A 21,772-nucleotide genomic window follows, 5' to 3' on the forward strand; every position below is an offset into this window, starting at 1 on the left:
AGCAACCTTGGGTCCAAGCTGGTGAGCTTTGCTCAAACCAGATGAGCCCGCACTCAAGCTGGCGACCTCGGGGTCTCAACCTGGGTCCTCAGCATCCCAGTCCGACACTATTCACTGCGCCACCGCCTGGTCAGGCAGACGTTTTACTTCTTAATGATCAGGGGACTTTATGATATATAATGATTGGAATTAATCTCTCTCATTTTCTATTAATGATTACCTTCATTTTATAAGAGCTTGCAAGAAAATGTTTTCGCCTAATTTGGTATGTGAGACTGAATATTACAGGCAAGGAGAAGAAAAAGCAAATGTTTTGGGCTACTGTCTTCGAAGTTAAAATGTAAATTAACTCTTGTGTGGCTATACATATTTCATGAGTTTGGGTCCATAGGCATAAAAGTAAAGAATGAAAAATAGTAAGATTTTCTTTTTCCCATTTGGCTTTTAAAACATCATCACAAGATGACATTAAAAAACGACTTTTTGCCTGACCTGTGATGGCGCAGTGGATAAAGCGTCAACTTGGAATGCTGTGGTCTCTGGTTCAAAATCCTGGGCTTGCCTGTTCAAGGCACATAAGGGAGTTGATGCTTTCTGCTCCTCCTCTTTCTCTTTCTCTCTCTCTCTCTCTCTCTCTTCTCTAAAATGAATAAATAAAAAAAAATACAAAAAGTGAAAAAAAAAAATTTCCTGTTAAAACCTACAACTATTTTTAGGTTTTTGCTTCTAATTTCTTCTCCCTTAGGGATAGTAAGTTTTGAAATATGAAATTTCAACTTAGGCGCCAAGACCGAGATTTAGAACAGTTGTCACTGGCCTTGGCGGTGTTGGGGCTTCACCAGGCTGGGCCAGTGGCTGCTCAGGTGATGACCGTCCCTGGGTCTCTCTGAAAACTTCCAGAAAGTTACAGTTTGCCTTTTCACTGGGGCTTCCTGGAAGTCTTGGCTCAAAGCATGGAGCTCTTCATTCTATTGTTTATTAGGTTGTTTTTCACATGCTCTTTGTTTTAATTAAAAAGTTGGCAGTATGAAAGCTTGGATGTGGTGTCATTTGTTTCTCCAATAAAAAAGCGTCATTATGTTCTGGGCACTCATGCTAAGAATAATAGTTTCAGAAACCTTCTCTTTGGTTTACCTGATGTGGGGTTTTATACTTAAAATCATAAAGTTTTGTGGCACAAAATGTGTGTTGAACATGTGATGAATGTGTGAATGAGCGTATGGGAAAGAAAGTCATGGCTGCAACCCAAGACCAAAAGTAAATTAGTCCCCTCCATTATGTTGAGTTTCTGAAGTTCGGTGTCCTGTTTATGGAAGAGTGATCATTGAATCAAACTCAGAAAATTATTGTGAAGGAAGAGAAGTTTGTTTATGAAGTTCTTTGAGATACAGCTGTTGGGTTTTTTGGGTTTTTTTTTTGTTTTTTTTTCTATAGGCATGTCACTTTATGGGCCTAGAGAGTAATTTTTGTGACATTAGAAAAAAATTATTATTCTTGTAAAAGGCACACCAGTGTAGACAACTCTTTATTATATACTTGCTGGACTTGACAAAGATGAGTTATAATCTCAGAAGACTTCCTTTTGCTTTTGTATGTTTTGGACGGTACCCAACCCATTGTTAGTGTTCAAAGAATGTTTTCTCACTTTACTGTTAATCTGGGAGGAAGATACTGCAGAAGGTGAATCATTTAATGTTTCGCAAAGTCCTCCCTTGGTGTCGCTGGGCCTCCAGTTGCTTTGGATGAACTTTGTTCCCCTCCAGCAGAGTTGAAAACAAATCTTGTTCAGTTTCCACGTAAGGGCTGCGGTGAAGGGACCCAGTGATGTTGTGCGCAAAGAATAACTTCCAGCAGATACTTTTTTTTTTTTATGGAATTGCAGAAGTTTGGAAAATTTGATAGGTTGTTACAAATCTTAGGTGAAGTTCTTTATAATGTGTCTAGAGGCCTAGGACTGATTTTTCGTTATGATATATATGATATCACTTCTGAATAGATTGCCTATTTTTACAGAAGTGTTTAGAAATGGTTCTTTTAATAGTGTATATTTATAGGATAATCGCTCCTATTAAAGTTGGATGGTTTTAGGGCTTAATGACTGATTTCATCAAAGAGCTATAGTAATAAGGTATTTGTACTTTGATTTAGGCATTCTGGTTGTTATTGTTGTATTTCATGTGTTCTTTCAAAATCACAGTTCTGCTCTTCTATCTTTTTCTTTTTTTTTTAATTAAGTGAGAGGCAGTGAGGCAGAGAGAGATCTACTCCCTCATGCACCCTACTGGGATCCACCTGGCATGCCCACTAGGGGGCGATGCTCTGCCCAGCCATTGCTCAGCAACAATTCTATTTTAATGCTTGAGGCAAGGCCATGGAATCCTCAGCACCGGGGCCAACTTGCTTGATCTTTTTGAGCTATGGCTCTGGGAGGAAAAGAGAGAGAGAAAGAGAAAGAGGAGAGGAAGGGGTGGTGAAGCAGATGGTTGTTCTTCTGTGTGCCCTGACCAGGAATCAAACATGGGACATGCACATGCTGGGCTGACACTCTACTGCTAAGCCAACTGACTAGGACTCTTCTGTCTTTTTCACAGTTCTCTTCACTCCCGCCTGTCCGGGTGGTCTTCGCGGTGACTATGGAAGGCAGTGCCCGGAAAGTAATCACTGTTCGCTCTGCGCTTATGGTGAAGAACAGACTTGAGACACCAATGGAACTAAGACTAGACAGCCCGTCAGCCCCAGACAGTAAGTTTGGACATAGTGGGTCTTCCTCTTATTCTGTGAGGCACACTTCTGGTCACAGTCCCTCGCCTCAAAGCGTTGACACTTGTTTCTGTGGCAGAGCCCGTGGTGCTGCCCGCCGTCATGCCTGGGGACTCCTTTGCTGTGCCCTTACACCTCACTTCCTGGCGGCTGCAGGCCCGGCCCAAAGGCCTGGGTGTGTTTTTCTGTAAGGCCCCTATTCACTGGACCAATGTAGTGAAGACGACAGAGGTCAGCAGCAGCAAACGCGAGTGCCACTCAATGGACACAGAGAAAAGCCGGTTCTTCAGGTATGCAGGGGGCCGCAAGGGCGTGTACACTTGCTTATTTGAAACCCTAGAGTTCTTATTCCTTAAGTTCTGATGTTAGCATTCATAAGGACTCAAGGGTTAACCCTTGGCGGAAGTTGAGACTGTACTTATCATCTAATATGCATGTGGGAACAACAGCCAAACACACTCTGCTCACACGTACATGGTGAGGAACGTGTGTGTATGTATCTGCACAAAGAGGACATATGGGGAGGGAAGAAAAATATTACTGGTCCCCATTCCTAAACTGGGGTGCAGAACCCTCAAATAGCAGATTTCAAAGGAATTTTGGATGAAGGTTCATGCGCCTTGTATTGACTTTTTTTGGGAACTTTGACAAATTTTTTTTTTTTTTTTTTTTTTACAGACAGAGAGCGTCAGAGAGAGGGATAGACAGGAACGGAGAGAGATGAGAAGCATTAATCATCAGTTTTTCAGTGCGACACCTTAGTTGTTCATTGATTGCTTTCTCATATGTGCCTTGACCGCAGGCCTTCAGCAGACCGCGTAACTCCTTGCTCGAGCCAGCGACCTTGGGTCCAAGCTGGTGAGATTTGCTCAAACCAGATGAGCCCGCGCTCAAGCTGGCGACCTCGCGGTCTCAAACCTAGGTCTTCCGCATCCCAGTCCGGCGCTCTATCCACTGCGCCACCGACTGGTCAGGCAACTTTGTCAAAATTATCTAATTATTTAGACTCCTTTTTTTCCCATTCCAAAGAGTATAATTAGTATGTTATAAGATATAAAGTTGGAAAAAATACTGAATTACTAATGTTAGATTCTTCTAAACTTAGACTTTAAGCTTAATTAGATTAGCTGTCGTCGGCTGTAGTTTTTTTTACAGTGAAGACAGGTGTTCATGAAGTTTACTTCTGCAGATGTGCCAGCCTTACAGAAAGTCCTGGCTTACCCTTGACCCAGCTGTGCCAACTGTTAGCAGGCTAAAGGGAGAAATAGATCAATACACTGCTGTAATTGGCGATTTAACACTGCCATGTCAGTAATTAACAAAACAAACAGAACCAATAAAGATAAAAGGATTTGAATAATGCTGTCAATCAGCTTGTCATAATTGATATTTATCAAACACTTTAACCAACAACTCCAGACTGCACATTTTTTCAAGTGTCTATGGAACATTCATCAAGAGACACCAACTACTGGGTGATAAAACAAAGATCAATAAATATTAAAGATTTGCCTGACCGATGATGGCATAGTCGATAGAGCATTGACCTGGGATGCTGAGGGTCCCAGGTTTGAAGCCCTAGGTCACTGGCTTATGCGTGGGCTCATCCAGCTCAAGTGTGGGATCACTGAAACGATTCCATGGTCTCTGGCTTGAGCCCAAAGGTCACTCACTGGCTTGAAGCCCAAGGTCACTGGCTTGAGCCCAAGGTTTCTGGCTAGATCAAGGGGTCACTGGCTCGGCTGGGCCCCCTGCTCAAGGCATGTATGAGCAGCAATCAATGAACAAATAAAGTGCCACGACTACAAGTTGATGCTTCTCATCTCTTTCCCTTCCTGTCTGTCTCTTCCTGTCTCTCTCTCTCTTGCTCAAAAATAAATATTAAAGAATTGAAACCATACACAATATATTTCATGATCACAATAGAATTATACTAATCAATGACAATAAGATACCTACAAAATCTTCAAATATTTGCAAGTTAAACAATACATTTCTAACCCATGAGTCAAAAATAAATTATAAACAAACTTTTCCAATCTGAACAGTAATAGAAACCAGACATATTAAAATGCGGAGGATGCAGCAAAAGCACTTTTAGAGGGAAATGTGTAGCTTTAATGTTCGTATAAGAAGATAAGGAAGATGTAAATAGCTGCCCTAATTTCTACCTTAAGGTAGACAAAGAGGATCAAGTGAAATACGAAGAAATAGAAAAAGAGAAACAACAAAGATAAGTATGGAAGTCAATGAAATAGAAAATAAACAGAAAAGATTATAAAATCAAAATTGGCTTTTTGGGAGATTCATAATTTGATAAACCACTATTATGACTGATCAAGGAGAAGTGAGAGAAAACACAATTTACCAATAAAAGGAATGAAAAAAGGAGACATGATTATATATCCTGCAGACATTAAAAGTATTAAAAGGAGATGTTATATACAATTTATTTATGCAAATAAATTTCACACTGTAATGTCAAGTTTCTTGAGAAACACAAATTACCAAAACTGACACAAAGAAGAAATAGAAAATCCAAATAGCCAATATCTACTAAAGAAATTTATAATAAAAAGCCTTCCCACAAAAAACACGCTAGGGTTCTGTGGCTTCCCTGGTGAATTCTGCCATGCAGTTAAGGAAGAAATAAAACCTGTTCTATGCAAACTCTTTGAGTAAGTGAAGGAGGAGGTAGCAGTTCTTAACTCATTTTATGGGGCCAGCATATCCCTGATACCAAAACTGATACAGATATTAAATAACAAAGAAAGCTATGAACCTGTATTCCCATGAAGAGTTGTAAAAATTCTTAGCAAAACATTACCAAATAGAAAATAGCTAGTGAGCTTTATTCTGCAGATGTAAGATTAGCTTAACATTTGAAAATTGATAAATGCATGCCTGACCTGTGGTGGTGCAGTGGATAAAACATCGACCTGGAACGCTAAGGTTGCCAGTTCGAAACCCTGGGTTTGCCTGGTCAAGGTACATATGGGAGTTGATGGTTCCTGCTCTTCCCCCTGCTCGCTCTCTCGCTCTCTCTCTCTTTCTCTTTCTCTCCCTCTCCCTCTCCCTCTCTCCCTCCTTCTCTCCTCCTTCTCTCCTCTCTAAAATGAATAAATTCTTTAAAAAAACCCTGATAAATGAAATTCTCCATGTTAACAGACTAAAAGAAAAAAAACACATCAGATCATCTCAGTACAGCAAAATATAATATAAAATAAAAATAAAGCATTTAATAGAATTCAACACCCATTCTGATAAAGTTCAGCAAACTAGGAATCTAAGGGAATGTTTCCATTCTTCTAAAGGGTATCTGTCATAAACCTATAGCTACCTTTATACTCAATGGCGAAATCTTACTTTTTTTCTTAAAGTTAGGAAGCAGCTACTCTGTTCAACCTTGCAGTAGTTGTCTTAGCCATTGCAAACAACACAATTATGTATGTAAACAGTATCATAGAAAATTATGAGACCTAAAAAGTTTGTTAAAATTTCAGGATTTGAAATCAATGTATAGAAATTAATTGTGTTCTTATATTCTGGCCATGAACAATTAGGAAATATGATATAAAAAATACCATTTATAATAAACATTAATTACCCCAGGAATCACTGGAAGGAATATGTACCAATCTTCTGCTCTAGAAATGACAAAAGCTTGCTGAGAGTTATTACAGAAAACCTAATAACTAAGAAATATATAATTAAATTCATAGATAGGAGGACTCGGTATTGTTAGGATTTCCATTCTCAATAATTTGATCTGGAGCTGCAACCCCATCGGCTGTTGACAGGATAATGAATAAATGAAAACTGGTATGTTCATATATTGGGATATTCATCAAATAACTGATGCATAGAACATGACTGAATCTGTTGAAACATGTTATGCCAAATAGCCAGACACAAAGAGTTGTGCATGCTGTGTCATTCATTCCATTTTGATGCAGTTCAAGAACAGGCAGCACTAATTTATAGTGAGAGATACCAGAGAGTGGTTGCCTGATTGGTGGGGGAGAGGATTTTGATAGGAAAGGGATATCAGGGAACTTTCTAGAGGGAGAGAAATGTTCTACCACTGATTTTGGGTGGTAGCTATAGCGGTGCAAGGATCTTACTGAATTATTGAACCTTTTTTTTTTTTTTTTTTCATTTTTCTGAAGCTGGAAACAGGGAGAGACAGTCAGACAGACTCCCGCATGCGCCCGACCGGGATCCACCCGGCACGCCCACCAGGGGGCGATGCTCTGCCCACCAGGGGGCGATGCTCTGCCCATCCTGGGGGTCGCCATGTTGCGACCAGAGCCACTCTAGCGCCTGAGGCAGAGGCCACAGAGCCATCCCCAGCGCCCAGGCCATCTTTTGCTCCAATGGAGCCTTGGCTGCGGGAGGGGAAGAGAGAAACAGAGAGGAAAGTGCGGCGGAGGGGTGGAGAAGCAAATGGGCGTTCTCCTTTGTGCCCTGGCTGGGAATCGAACCCGGGTCCTCCGCACACTAGGCCGACGCTCTACCGCTGAGCCAACCGGCCAGGGCTTATTGAACCATTTTAATGTTATGCTTTCTCATACTTAGCTAAGGAGAAAAAATTCAAATGATTCATTCAGGCTGATGGTTTTTTATACCATTTTGTCTTCACAGGTTTTGTGTGGCCATAAAGAAAGAGAATTACCCAGATTACATGCCCTCAAACATATTTTCTGACAGTGCAAAACAGATTTTCAGACAGCCTGGGCATACCATATATCTCCTGCCAACTGTGGTACTCTGCAACTTGCTCCCTTGTGAACTTGACTTTTATGTTAAAGGGATGCCCGTCAGTGGGACACTGAAGCCTGGCAAAGAGGTGGCTCTCCACACAGCCGACACGTCCCAGAACATCGAACTGGGTAAGGGTTCAGATTCTCCTTTGTTATAATTCTGTCAAAATGTCAGTCAGTATTTTGTGGTTTGGTAAACATTTTGGAGAAGTTATAACCCATACACGATCACAATAAGCCAGCTCAATGGACTTAACGCAGTTTAAAAAAATTGTTAAACTTCTTCCCTGGCCGGGTAGCTCGGTTGGTTAGAGCAGTGGTTCCCAACCTTTTTTGAGCTACGGACCGGTTTAATGTCAGAAAATATTTTCACGGACTGGCCTTTAGGGTGGGACGGATAAATGTATCATGTGACTGAGACGAGTGTCAAGAGTGAGTCTTAGACAGATGTAACAGAGGGAATCTGGTCATTTTTTAAAAATAAAACATCGTTCAGACTTAAATATAAATAAAACAGAAATAATGTAAGTTATTTATTCTTTCTCTGCGACTGGTACCAAATGGCCCACAGACTGGTACTGGTCCGTGGCCCAGGGGTTGGGGACCACTGGGTTAGAGCATCGTCCCAATACGCAGAGGTCGCTGGTTTAATCCCGGTCAGGGCACATACAGGAAGACATCAATGTTTCTGTCTCTCTCTCCCTTACTTTCACAAAAATCAATAAAATAAATTTTAAAAAGAAGTAAATGTAAATTAGAAATTATCAAAGGAAAATAATTGGACAAATCGAAAAGATTCCCAGAGGAAGCCCTCAACAGAGCCTTTTTTCTTAGGTTGCTTATGTGACGTATGACTGTAGGAAGTCATTTCATCTTTTCTATCCGTGCTTTTTCCCAGCCTTAATATGAGTGAAATCATATGTCTCTTCTTGCTCTTTTCAGGAAAGGGAAAAACAGTCGCCAAGCCTGCATGGTGCTTCAGACATTATGTCACATGCCTCACACACATGATCTCATGTAATCCTTAAACAATAGTCATTTGTCCCTATTCCTGGTGAAGCAATTGAGGTTTAGAATGTCTAATGCATCAAGTATGTTCAGTGTTAGGGGTGAATGAGCCCGGGGTAGAGAGTCATTAGACTCATAGTCATGTTTGTAGCACTTCTAGCAGAGAGGTGCCTCTGGAGTGTGGGAAGGAAGTCTGTTTCTTTAAAAAGGCTGTTGGCGACATGTTGAAGTAATGGCTTAGATAGTTATCTTTTTACGGTTTTGTGTATCACCTCATTTGATCTTCGTGGCAGCACATACTTCAAGTGGAGAGACAGCTGTTACCCCATTTTACAAACAGGAACCCGAAACTCATTGAACTTGTGACCCACAGTGACAAGCTTCCATGCCAATGACTGTCTAATCCCTTGAGCTTCATTTAGAAAAGAAAAATAGTACAGTGCTTGTTGTCCATTCTAGAGAAAATAGGTCTATGCTCTGACACTGAAGTATTTCTTCAACAGATGTGTCCTGAGCCCCTGTCGGGGATGGAAGTGTCCTCCCAGCCAGCACCGCTCGGTGCACACACACCCACACCTTCACTGTCCCAGGCTACTTTCCAGGGATTGTCACTGTCCATAACAATCCTGCCGTGTGGATGCTGTTGTCACCCCATTTGGCAAATGAAGCACGGCGAGGTTAAGTCACTTATATCACTAGTAAGTAAGCTAGTAAGGCCAGCCTCGGACTTGGAAGCCAGGCAGCTTGGCTGCAGAAACCTTGACTCTTACCCTAGCCTTGCCTTTATTGCATGTTGGGCCCCAGCACAGGGCCTGATGTCTAGTAGGCTCTTAGTAATCACAGCTGTATTATTGGTGGCCTTTTGGTATCTTCATCTTTCTAATTAGGCAGTTCAGACTCTGTAGTGTGGCTTCCAGGCCATCTGGTTTGCTTCCTGTGCAGTCTCACCCCAGCTAGAGGAAAGTGGCCATTCTAATGAGACTTTTTAGCTAGTAAGCGACACAGTTATTGAGTTTTTCCAAAAGGAATCCCGTTTTCTTTGGATGTGGCGTATTTTAACAAACTGAAATGAGAACCCAGAAAGACAATGGCTTATATCTCCTTTAGGGGTATCACTGGAGAACTTTCCACTCTGTAAGGAATTGCTTATTCCACCCGGAACCCAAAACTACATGGTAAGGATGCGACTCTATGACACAAACCGGCGGCAGCTGAACCTCACCATCCGGATTGTGTGTCGAGCAGAAGGCTCTTTAAAGATCTTTGTTTCTGCCCCATATTGGTTGATTAACAAAACAGGTGCGTATAGCGTAGGCCTGTGGCTTTGGCCAGGGGAATTTTTTTTTTTCTCAGCCAACGAAATAGCCAATGCAAATAGGCTACTTCAACTGTTTAAGCTGCTGGAACTTTCCTGCTTCCATAATAAGTGTGTTATCATGGTCAAGGCCGTCCTTTTTGCACAACGAACTGAGCCCACTAAGGACATTCAGTTATCACTCTTTCTCCCTTAATGATTTTTTGTTCTTTTTATTTTATTTTTTTTTGATTTTTTGTTCTTTTATCATTTGCATCTGTCTTGGATAACTGAGTGGGATTGATGTGAAGTTCTCCCCTCCTTCCTAAAGGGTTGCCACTGATCTTCAGACAGGACAATGCAAAGACAGACGCCGCAGGCCAGTTTGAGGAACACGAGCTGGCCCGGAGCCTGAGCCCCCTCTTATTCTGCTACGCGGACAAAGAGCAGCCGAACCTGTGAGTGCTGCTCTTTTCAGGAAGGGAATAAGCTCCTAGGGAAGGGAAGGAATGAGCGAAGGCTATCGTGTATCCGTGTCGGGTGGAATGTCCTGTAGATAACAGTCCCGACTCGGCAGGGGAATGGGACCATGACCTAATGGGATTCTTTCGGATTTAATTTCTGTGTTACTTGAGAGTGAAAATAAACCATTTGATTGGTTTATAATGAAAGCTAGTTTTATTTTACATGCATTGAAGTAGTCCTATTCATAACATTTAAAATAATCGGCCAGTGGAGAGAGGCCCACATGTTCTGTGCTCTGCATGGTTTTCTTCCCTGCAAGCTCTCGGCACGGGCAGAGGAGCTGGCATAGGTGCTGGCTGCGGCGGCCACTGAACCTCTGGGAAAGCCTCCGCCCCATTAATCCTTTCCAGGTGATTTTGTGTAAGGTCTTAAACCCATCCCTTTTACCCTGGCAATAAAGTGTGCCGTTTCAAGATCTCAAAGCATGTCTTGCATGTTTAATGGCAGGAAAAAGCAACAATTTTGAGAATTAGATGACATATCCTTTTAATGTACTATATGGGCATTCGTTCACTTTTGTCCTTGGTTTTGACATTCTGCCTTTTATAAGTCTTCGTCTATAGCCATAATGCAAAGGTAAATGGGTGTGAATGGTACTGCTAAAACGCCATAGCCCGTATATGCAGAAGTATGCTTGCTGCAAGCTCATGGGAAAGGCTGAGGGCATGCCACACGCCAGTGGGTGCAGGTGTGTTCGCCAGGGAGGGCTGGAGTCGGAGGACGGGCTGGGATGCTGGGCGTGGTGGAGGTACAGGTGCTTGACATGGCCAGCAAGCCCAGCCTCACTCTTCCTGAAAGGACTGGACAGGTTTTGATCTAGGACTTGGCATTCATAATAGTTTATTTTCCCAGGGGATTCGTAGTTCCCAAAGCATTTCCATAGAGACCATCTCATTTGATTCTCCCAACATCGCAGTGGATTAGGCAGGGCAGGAAATACTATTTTGTTTTAAGATGAGGAAACTGAGGCTCCAAGAGAGAGAATTACCTGCCCAAGGTTGTATTGCTTGTTAGTGGTTAGAACTGGAACACATGTTCAGGAATTACGGCTCCAGGGTCTGTGATGAGACACTGGCCACTAAGCTGTGCTGTGCCATTGTAATAGCAACACGCCTTAGAAGGAACATGCTGTTAGCCATGGATGTACAGAATTCTGTGCACACTTATATGTTCAAGTTATTTCTCAAACCCTTGAAACCCTCAAATCCCCCCCCCCCCCCAGGAATAATAGATATTTTGTAGCATTTTCTGAATGTCTTGTGCTAGGAGAATCTTAATTTTTTTCCTTAAGTGTTCAGTTGAGGAAATCCAAACATTTTACACATTGTTGTACTGGGGCTCCCTCTAAGAGAGGATGTTAACCACCAATTAATTGCTTTGCTGTGTTTGGGAATTGCGTGAGTAAGGAAGAGTCAGTATTACAGTTCTAACTTGGGGTGATTGCTACAGCAGTGCTTCCCAGTGGGCACAGTAGGTGAGACTACCTTATGGACAAATATGTCAGCCTTTGCTTTTCTGCCCACAGCTGCACGATGAGAATCGGAAGGGGGATCCATCCTGAAGGCATGCCAGGCTGGTGCCAGGGCTTCTCGCTGGATGGCGGCAGTGGCGTCCGGGCGTTGAAAGTCATCCAGCAAGGAAACCGCCCGGGGCTGATCTATAACATTGGTGGGTTGTGTGTGGGCCAGCGGGAGGGGCTGAACCACTGGCCCCTGGTCTTGGGCTTGGATCCTAAGCTGGCCATACGTTTCGGCCTGGCTGCAAGTGCTGATTTTCTCATTTGGCACTGGGTTAGGTATCTTTTCTCTGAATGCTGGATGGGTATCGGCACAGATATGCTCTCCTGGGGATCTTAAGGAGCTACCCAAATACTGCCCTTTTGAGGTCTGGCACTCTGTTTAATTTCAGACTCACCTATGTTACAAAAGGACCAGTTTGGCTTAAATCCTTGTTTTTCATGGGCATAATGGAAACACTTAGAATGCTTTTTTCTTCCTCCAAGTATTTTCCCACACGTTCATTAAACTTCGCAAACCTTTAAGAGGGTAAGAAGCATTGTTCTCCTAGAAGCTGAGCAGAGAGGTTAAGTGACTTGCCCAGACACAAAGGGGAAGTCTGGGTCAGAGGTGGGGTTGTGATAGAGGCGCTCACGTTTGAAGTAGAAAATATAATAAAATGCACTTGGTGGTTGTAGTAACTAGAAAGAAGCCCACTAAACTAGCTTAGCTTATGGACGGTGGCGAGTGGACAATACTATTTATATCTATAAACCCCATAGCCGCCTGGAATTCTCAAAAGATTTTCTTTGGGATTAAGATAATTTTGATTTAACTGCGCCTCAGGTTTAAAATGTTAACAGTGCATCCTTCTGTTAGTGTATAGCTTCCAAGGATCCCAAACACCATTTAGTGCTGACTGTTGGAAAACCATCCAGGACTGCACTACATTGAATTCTCTGCAAAGATGGACATGTTCTATTTTGCCCTGTCCAGTACGGTAGCACCGGCCACATGTGACTGCCGAGCACTTGAGAGTACATTACTAAGAAATGTGGCCAGGGTGACCAAGGAGTTGAGTTGTATTGACTGTTCATGAATTTAAATAGCCATATATAACTAGTGGCTAGCATATTGGACAGGGCAGAAATAGTTACGTTGTAGAAGGAAACCGAGGTGGTGTCATTTGCCCTAGACTCTACGCAGAGTCAGGGACACGTTTAAGTGTTTGAGGTTTTATTAGTAATAGAGGCTCTTGCGAGTAGTCTCCTTTTAGTGTTTTTGAAATCTGAATTTGTGTGCATTCTCCCTTGTCATGGGGCTGCCTCTTTTAAAGTTGACATTAGGGTTATTTTTCATGGAAGAAATGAACTTCAATTTGATCCTTCCGGGCAGGATCATTTACTTCTGCTCACATTTGTGTGCTCCACGCCCTGACCAGGCAGGGCTGCTTCATGCTGTGTTTGGTTTCCTTCTGGGGTATCTTGTCCTTGAACCACTTTCCAAAACAAGCTGACACAGGTTGGCTAGAAGCTGTAGCCAGACCGATTGCAGGGTGGGGTGGTGGCGCGCCCAGCAGCTGGCGCTGAGGAATCACAGAATCCCCGCAGGGAGGCAAAGCGAGCTGTCCTGTCAGAACTGGGCAGTGAGTACATGTAGAAACTTAAGTGCTAGGGCAGCGGTTTTCAACCATTGTCATCTCATGGCACACGTACACTAATCACTAAAACTCTGTGGCACACCAAAATAGATATTTTTTGCTGATCTGACAAAAAAATAGGTATAATTTTGATGGGTTTACAATAATAATAATAATAATAATAATAATAATGGGAATTACCTACCCTTTTTGCTCCAGAGTGACATTTAAAATAATCAGATGCCTCTACTTGTATATACGGATTTCTGGTACCAAGAATTCACCAATCAGAGGCAATCTTATGCAACATGGCCAATAACTCTATTTTGTGACCTATTTATTTATGGTTCAAGACAGGGCATTCACACTGGATGGCTATTGTTGTGTTGACCTTTGTCATTGTTTTATTTGACAATCTAAGGGGAGAAGAGGTCAGTGCCCTAACTAAATAGTCAGGTATTGCATGTTTTAAAAGTTCTTATGGCACACCAATTGAAAATCACTGTCCTAGGAGAATTCATTAAAACTTATTATAGCCTGACCAGGTGGTGGCGCAGTGGTAGAGCGTTGGACTGGGATGCAGAGGACCCAGGTTTGAGACCCCGAGGTCGCCAACTTGAGCGCAGGCTCATCTGCTTTGAGCAAGGCTTGCCAGTTTGAGCCCAAGGTCACTGGCTTGAGCAAAGGGTCACTCAGTCTGCTGTAGCCCCCCCCCCCCCCCCCCCCCCCCCCCGTCAAGGCACACATGAGAAATCAATCAATGAACAACTAAGGTGCTGCAATGAAGCATTGATGCTGCTTCTCATCTTTCTGCGTTCCTGTCTGTCTGTCCCTATCTGTCTCTCTCTCTGACTCTTTCTGTCTCTGTCACAAAAAAAACCCCCACAAAACTTATTACATATGTTTTTAGGGACAAGACTATGATTTGAATTTTGTTTTTCTACCAAAGAAAGGAATAGACGGGGTAGACTAAGATGAAACTTTATAAGTCTTAAGGATCATGAGATCTTGGCATGTAATATCAAGGGAATTTGTGGAATCTCTTACTTGAATATTTTTGGAGAATTGGATAGATAACTAGCTCCTATCAGGAAAGTTTAAAGCACAGTCCCAAGCTCTAAAGCTAGGGAGGGCTCTGCCTGTGAGCCTCACATGCACCTCCAAAAAAATAAGGATTTTATACATTTTTGTCTTATCAGCCGTTCATTTACTGGGGATTTATTTGCAATCTAACATGAAAAGGGAAACAGAAAGCCTGTTTTTGTTTTTCCTCAAAATTGAGTCTTGGTACTGTAAATTCTTTAAATATTATCAGATTAAACACATCCTTTGTGGGCAGGCTTTATGTTAGTTGATGTCAGCTAGCTATGATCATGTCCGTTTCTGACACTGAAAGGTCTACTGTGAGTTACAGGAAGAGGAGTGATAGGGAATACCTCTCCGTTCCCCCATTCCTTCGCACCTTTTCCCTAGAGTTTCAGAGATCCTTGTTTCTGAGATTTGCTCAGCCTTTCAGGTGTTTTGAAAACATATTAAAGGAACCCCAGGTTTTTCAAGCCAGTACAAATGGATTATGTAGTTACTGGAGTGGGATATTTATAACTGGGATCATGTTGGGACATCCAGGACACCTACTTGTCATAGCTAAAGGTCTCTTTTCTTTTTTATGTTTCTCTTGATACCTGACTGCTGAGTGGGGTCCTTGTATATGTCCCGTCATCATGTGAAAAAGGGCTCCTGAGGCCAGCTGCCTGGGTTTGAATCCCAACTGTCCCACTAAGGCAGGGGTCTCAAACTCAACTCAGCATGTGGGCTGCAGAGCAAGATCACAGCCGTTCGGCGGGCCGCACTAAGTCTACAAAAGGCAACTGTTACGCAACACTTTTCTCACTGCAGTTGAAAACAAAAAAAAATCAGTACAACAAGCACAATCGTACATGCAGTTTACTCAGTGTCACAAAATGACCAGAAACTGTAGTTCGCATCACAACTGCTGTTAACTAAGCTAATATCTAGCTAGGATGCTAGAGAAATGAAAAATACAAGTAGGCCCCTAGGCTTACTTAATTTTATCCAAAATATTTTGAACTTCGTGGATTAGTCTGCGGGCCGCACAAAATTGTTCGGCGGGCGCCGCGAGTTTGAGACCCCTGTACTAAGGGCTGTGTGACCTGGGGCAAGTCACATAGCTTTGAAATGCCTTGGTTTCCTCACCTGTAAAATGGAAAGAATGAAAATACTAACTCATAAGGTTGTTATGAGAATTAACTGTGGAGCCTTTGGTTGAGGGCGTAACTTGTATTAAGAGTTCAGTTAATATTATTATATTTATTATCTCTACTATAAATATTTTTATCATTGTATAAACAGAACTCAGCCCAGTGCCTTGAATATAGTTGCTATATTTATTGTGTGAACAAACAAATAGTTCATCCCGAGTTTTGTATTCTTAAAAATTATCAGATCTTTAAAAATAATTCAGTGCTCTTTCATTTTTTCCTTTCTTTTTGGGGGGACCTGGTGTTTTGAGATTTTCTTATGCTTGACTATGACTTTTGTTCCTTGCTACATGTTGTATTTGCTTCCCACCCCCCACTCCCCAGTACATAGTGGGTGCTGAAAACACTTATTTTATGAATGAATACATTCTATAATATTTTGCATTATATTTCAGCTGGATCCTTAGGCAGTGAGCTAAAAGAAAATACTAGAGAAAAGTCATTTGAGTTTAGGGTACTAAGGAATCAAGTTAAGTAATCTAAAATTTCTACTCTATCCTATAAAAGGGGTAAGTTCTTTAGAGGAAATTTTATGTCCCAGAAGTAAGCAGAGATGTGTTACATAAACTGTCGTAGTAGTCAACTTCATAAATTGAAACCAGAGTATCTATGCCTGGACACCTGTATGTTTCAGTTGTTATTATGGTACACACTTTATGAAGAAGCTAGGAATTGTGGGGATATTGATACTGCCACTGAGACTGTTTAAGGCCTGATTGGAAACAAAGAATAATACTTTGAGTGCGACTGCTGTTTTCATTACATTCTTGGAAGGCTTGATAGCCTCTTTGGGTGATATAATTGTTTTCTTAGAGAAACTAAGTAATGGTGAAGGCTTTGTATTTCTTTCAGGCCACAAATTTTCTTTTTTTCTGATTAATTCATGGCAGTGGTTTTTGTTACTTGCAGGTATTGATGTCAAGAAAGGCCGAGGTCGATACATTGACACCTGTATGGTCATCTTTGCCCCCCGTTACCTGTTAGATAATAAATCATCTCACAAGCTTGCGTTTGCGCAGAGGGAATTTGCCAGGGGACAGGTGAGCAGTTTGCTTTTGAAGAATGACTAGTGTTTAATCGCACAGGGAGTTTGGATGTCATGGCTTATCTCCCCTTCAGCACGGAGAGTTCTGTGATGTAACCATCTTCTGCCTTTGGATCCCCGAATAGCTTCTGGGAGAGGGCACGGCTCAGAATTGGTACTTAGTAAACATTGACTGGACTTGTTGACCACAGCCAGGGATTCTGTGTCTTTCAGGGAACAGCCAATCCCGAAGGTTACATTTCCACTCTTCCTGGTTCCAGCGTGGTGTTCCACTGGCCTCGGAATGACTACGATCAGCTATTATGTGTCAGATTAATGGACCTGCCCAATTGTATTTGGTCTGGAGGCTTTGAGGTCAACAAGAATAATTCCTTCCATATCAACATGAGGTAAGTTCAGAGACTATATTTAGACAAAAAGTAGCTTTGTCTGAGATGCATTAAATAGTAAGCTGTAAATACCCTATAAACTTTAAATATTTATAAAGCTGTAAATAGTAAGTAGTAAATAGTAATACTACTTTTCATGAAATGGACACACATGTTTCTGGCTCAGACAAAGGTCTTAAAACTTGCAAAGACCAGGTAAGTATGAGCGAATGTTTTGATGGAACGAGTTAAAGGGAATGTCAGCAGTTTTGACCATTGTGCAACTGCTGTGTTCTTCGGTTCCCAGGGAAAGGGGCTAACTGTTGCCTGCACATCCAAAACCTCCGTCTGCATTTAGATGGTCACACTAATTGTATTATAAATGGTTTTGTCTATTCTATACACTCTTCAAATTCTTCTCTCATTTGATGCTGTTTGGCCTTTGCTAATCCCAGTGACCTCCAGGTCCTTGTTAAAAAAAAAAAAAAACACCAAATTTAACCTCATCTAGCACAGGATGACTTTTCTTTCTGCTTTCATCAAATGCTTTTCTAAAAAGTATTGAGAGTTTTTTTTCTTTTCTTTTTTTTTTTTTTTGTATTTTTCTGAAGTTGGAAATGAGGAGGCAGTCAGACAGACTCCCGCATGTGCCTGACCGGGATCCACCCGGCATGCCCACCAGGGGGTGATGCTCTGCCCATCCGGGGCATTGCTCTGTTGCGACCAGAGCTACTCTAGCGCCTGAGGCAGAGGCCATGGAGCCATCCTCAGTGCCCAGGCCAACTTTGCTCCAATGGAGCCTTGGCTGCGGGAGGGGAAGAGAGACAGAGAGGAAGGAGAGGGGGAGGGGTAGAGAAGCAGATGGGCGCTTCTCCTGTGTGCCCTGGCTGGGAATTGAACCCGGGACTCCTGCACGCCAGGCCGACGTTCTACCGCTGAGCTAACCAGCCAGGGCCAAAGTATTGAGAGTTTTAAACTAAATTGCTGTAAGATACCCATACCATGTGAGAAAGATCACAGAGAGAGAGACCCAGAGATTGTTCTGTGGGCTTACAGTACATAGAATTTAGCATCTTAAGCATTTTTGAGTTCACTAGTGTTAAGTCCATTCATATTGTTGTGCAGCCAGACTCCAAACTCTTCTTAGTTTGCAAAACCGACACTCTCTCCCCATAGACAGCCACTCCCCTGCCCCCCCACCCCCCACCCCCAGGGGCTCTGCTTTCTCTGAAGGTGACTGCTCTGGGTGTCTCAGAGAAGGGTAATCAGATGGTATTTGTCTTTGTGACTGGCTTGTTTTACTCAGCACAATGTCCTCAAGATTCATATGCATTGTCACGTGTTAGAATGTTCTTCCTCTTTAAGGCTAAATAATGTTCTGTTGTATGGTTGGACCACATTTTTCTTTTTTTTTCTTTTTCTTTTTTTTCCCACATTTTTCTTATCCATTGCTTTGTTGATGGAAACTTGGGCCAGTTCTGCCTTTTGGCTGTTGTGGAAGGTGCTGCTCTGAGCGTGGGTGTGCAGAGATCTGTTTGAGTCCTGAAGTGCCGAGCATAGACTAATGCTGTGTGTTTTTTCTGCTTCCCCCACCATTTCATTTTGAAAGAGCTTAAACCTACAGAAAACTTTCGAGTTGTACAATGAAGATTCCTACATCTTTTAGCTCGACTTATCACATTTCAACATTTTGCTGTGTTCTTGTTCTCTCTCCACATGACATACACTTTTTTCTGAACATTTGAAAGTGAATTAAAGTCATCATGGAACTTCAACCATAAAAAACTTCACTCACCACCTTAAGACAAGGGCCTTTATCTAAATATACTAATATTGTACACTGAAGAAATTTAATATTGATTTATCTTCTAATAAATAGTTCTTTAAAATGTTCTTCATAGCAACCCCTCCCCTGATCTAGGATCAGTCAAGGATCATGCATTTCATTTGGCCAATGTATCTCATCTCCTTCAGTCTAGAATGCGCCCACTTTTCCTTTTGAAGAGTTCAAGTTCTACGGGTTTCTTATAGAATATCCTATTTTCTGGATTTCCCTGATCATTTCCTAATACCGATTTGGGTCAGAGATTTTTGGTAAGAATGCTACATAGGTGGTATTGGGTGTTTTCTACTGCATCACATCGGGCAGCAGTGTGTGGCGTGCCGTCTCTTGGTCCCATTACTGACATTGCTGAATTCAGTCATTACGTGATTAAGGTGCTGTCTACCAGGTCTCTCTTACAAAGATACCTTTTCTTCTTTGTAAACAAAAATATCAATTGAAGAGATAATTTGAGACTGTGTGTATATTCCATTTCCTAAAAACCTTTCACTCAGTGCTTTGATAGTTCTTCTCTGAGCCAGTTATTACGTCGGTGGCTGCTAAATGGAGATTTTAAAATTCTCTTATTTCTTCTACACTTATGAACTGATATTCTTCTGTAAAGAAGACCTTTCTGTTCTCTCTAGTAATTAAGTACACACATACATGTACACATAGAAATAGCTATAAATTATGATCACACACTGATGCCTCCATTACACAGGGTTCTTCCTCACCTCCCTCATCCTAAAGTGAGAACCCTGCTCAATAACATCAGTATATTAGTTTGAACCATAGAAATTGCTCTCTGTCTAGGCAAAGGTAGTCTAGTATCAACACTTCTAAGTAGTTCAACCAATATTTACTCATTTTCTACACTAACACCATTGTCCCAAACAAACCCACTAAGTAAAATTTGTAGGTCTTGCAGTGCAGTTACAACATGCTATTCAAAAGTTGCTTGAATGCATTCTTTTTTTTACTGAGTGGTTATACTGTCAATTCCTACCTTTTTGATGTGATCAAAGAACACACTATGGTATCGATCGAGGTCCAAGCAGTGTCGTGATTATGGGAAGTGTGAGAGGAAAGTGAACTGTAACTTGTGTTCTCCATTTCGTGCAGCCTCTTCTGTTCCTCTTTCCTGCAGAGACACTCTGGGAAAATGCTTCTTCCTGCGCGTGGAGATCACACTCAGAGGCGCCACCTATAGGATCTCCTTTAGTGACACGGATCAGTTGCCCCCTCCCTTCCGAATTGACAACTTTTCTAAGGTATCACGTGGGATTGAGGGACAGTTTGACTGTTTCATATGTGGGAGGCTGGGGTGTGTGCTCCCCTTAAGATAATGATGAGATGCATTTTAAACTTGGGTTTAAAAGAAGCCACGTACGGACCTCTACAGCTGGACAGCCGTGGAAATCCCCGCCCTGCAGAGGGGGTTTTCTGCTGGCTACTTTGCTGGGCAGCCATGTCCAGCAGTGAGTTGTCAGCCCTAGTGCTTACTGTGACCAGATTAGTTTGGTTGGCATGGTGTCTCCAGTAGTCATTCCACACAGAGAGAAGAACCAGAGTCAGACTGTCCAGTGACGTTGGGAATGGGCGGCTCCACCATTGCTGAGTTACAGGGAGCGTTTTTATACATCTCACAAGTAGAGCCAAAATGGAAATCATCAGATTCTATTTTACATTCTGCCATTGAGTAACAATGTCTTATAATACTTTCCGTAGCTGAATTCCAAAATTATTATGCTTTTCTGTGTTCAAAATGGATCACAGGGTGAGGGTGGAAGAGATCACTGAAAGGGTGGAAGTGCTTCCCCTTGGTATGTGGGGGCGGCAGAGCTTCTTACAGCCCTTTATCCACCAGGCTGTAGCCCGTGTCGTTCCGTTGGTGGGTTTTTTTTGTGATTTGAAAGATGCTAGAAGGGCATTTGGAGAGGTAAGATGAGGAACCCGTCTTGGGGTTGTGCCATGTGAAGGATGCATTTGGGGAGGATCTGGAACTTAAACCTAGGAAGCTCCGGATTGCTTCCCAGTAACACCGGTCTGAATGAAAGCCTTCTCTATCCTCTCTGCCCTGGCTATAGGTCCCGGTCGTCTTTACCCAGCACGGTGTAGCTGAACCCAGGCTCCGAACGGAAGTGAAGCCCATGACCTCATTGGATTACGCATGGGACGAACCTACCTTGCCCCCTTTTATCACTCTGACAGTTAAAGGGGCAGGTTCCTCTGAGATCAACTGCAACATGAATGATTTCCAGGATAACCGACAGCTTTATTATGAGAATTTCATATACATTGCTGCCACATATACGTTCTCTGGGTAATTCTGGGTTAAATAACTATCCTTGTAAAGCAGAAGGCTCCTAGTTGTTTTGGGTTTTTTTTTTCTAACAGAGAGAGAGAGGGTCAGAGAGAGGGACAGACAGGAATGGAGAGAGATGAGAATCATCAATCATTAGTGTTTCATTGAGACACCTTAGTTCATTGATTGCTTTCTCATATGTGCCTTGACCATGGGCCTTCAGCAGACTGAGTAACCCCTTGCTCAAGCCAGCAACCTTGGGTCCAAGCTGGTGAGCTTTGCTCAAACCAGATGAGCCCGCGCTCAAGCTGGCAACCTCGGGGTCTCGAACCTGGGTCTTCTGTATCCCAGTCCGATGCTCTATCCACTGTACCACCTCCTGGTCAGCGGCTCCTAGTTGTTAACTGGTTTTTAGCTCTGAGCAGTTCTCAGAAGGCTGAGGGCTGAGGGAAGATTCTTTCCATT

The 21,772-nt window shown here is 42.4% G+C and overlaps 1 protein-coding gene across 4 annotated transcripts in view; it reads left to right on the forward strand.

The window, feature by feature from the left end:
• Window positions 1–21,772, forward strand: part of VPS13D (vacuolar protein sorting 13 homolog D) — a 239,345-nt gene that overhangs the window by 97,230 nt on the left and 120,343 nt on the right. For all 4 annotated transcript variants that reach the window (XM_066375101.1, XM_066375102.1, XM_066375103.1 and 1 more), the window contains 10 exons: window positions 2,592–2,742; window positions 2,840–3,050; window positions 7,405–7,652; window positions 9,639–9,830; window positions 10,157–10,283; window positions 11,876–12,018; window positions 16,674–16,804; window positions 17,023–17,198; window positions 20,150–20,273; window positions 21,090–21,325. In XM_066375101.1, the coding sequence (XP_066231198.1) occupies window positions 2,592–2,742; window positions 2,840–3,050; window positions 7,405–7,652; window positions 9,639–9,830; window positions 10,157–10,283; window positions 11,876–12,018; window positions 16,674–16,804; window positions 17,023–17,198; window positions 20,150–20,273; window positions 21,090–21,325 (1,739 nt within the window). The remainder of the gene's footprint in view (window positions 1–2,591; window positions 2,743–2,839; window positions 3,051–7,404; window positions 7,653–9,638; window positions 9,831–10,156; window positions 10,284–11,875; window positions 12,019–16,673; window positions 16,805–17,022; window positions 17,199–20,149; window positions 20,274–21,089; window positions 21,326–21,772) is intronic.

The sequence above is a fragment of the Saccopteryx leptura genome, chromosome 3 (genome assembly GCF_036850995.1).
Source record: "Saccopteryx leptura isolate mSacLep1 chromosome 3, mSacLep1_pri_phased_curated, whole genome shotgun sequence".
NCBI lineage: Eukaryota > Metazoa > Chordata > Mammalia > Chiroptera > Emballonuridae > Saccopteryx > Saccopteryx leptura.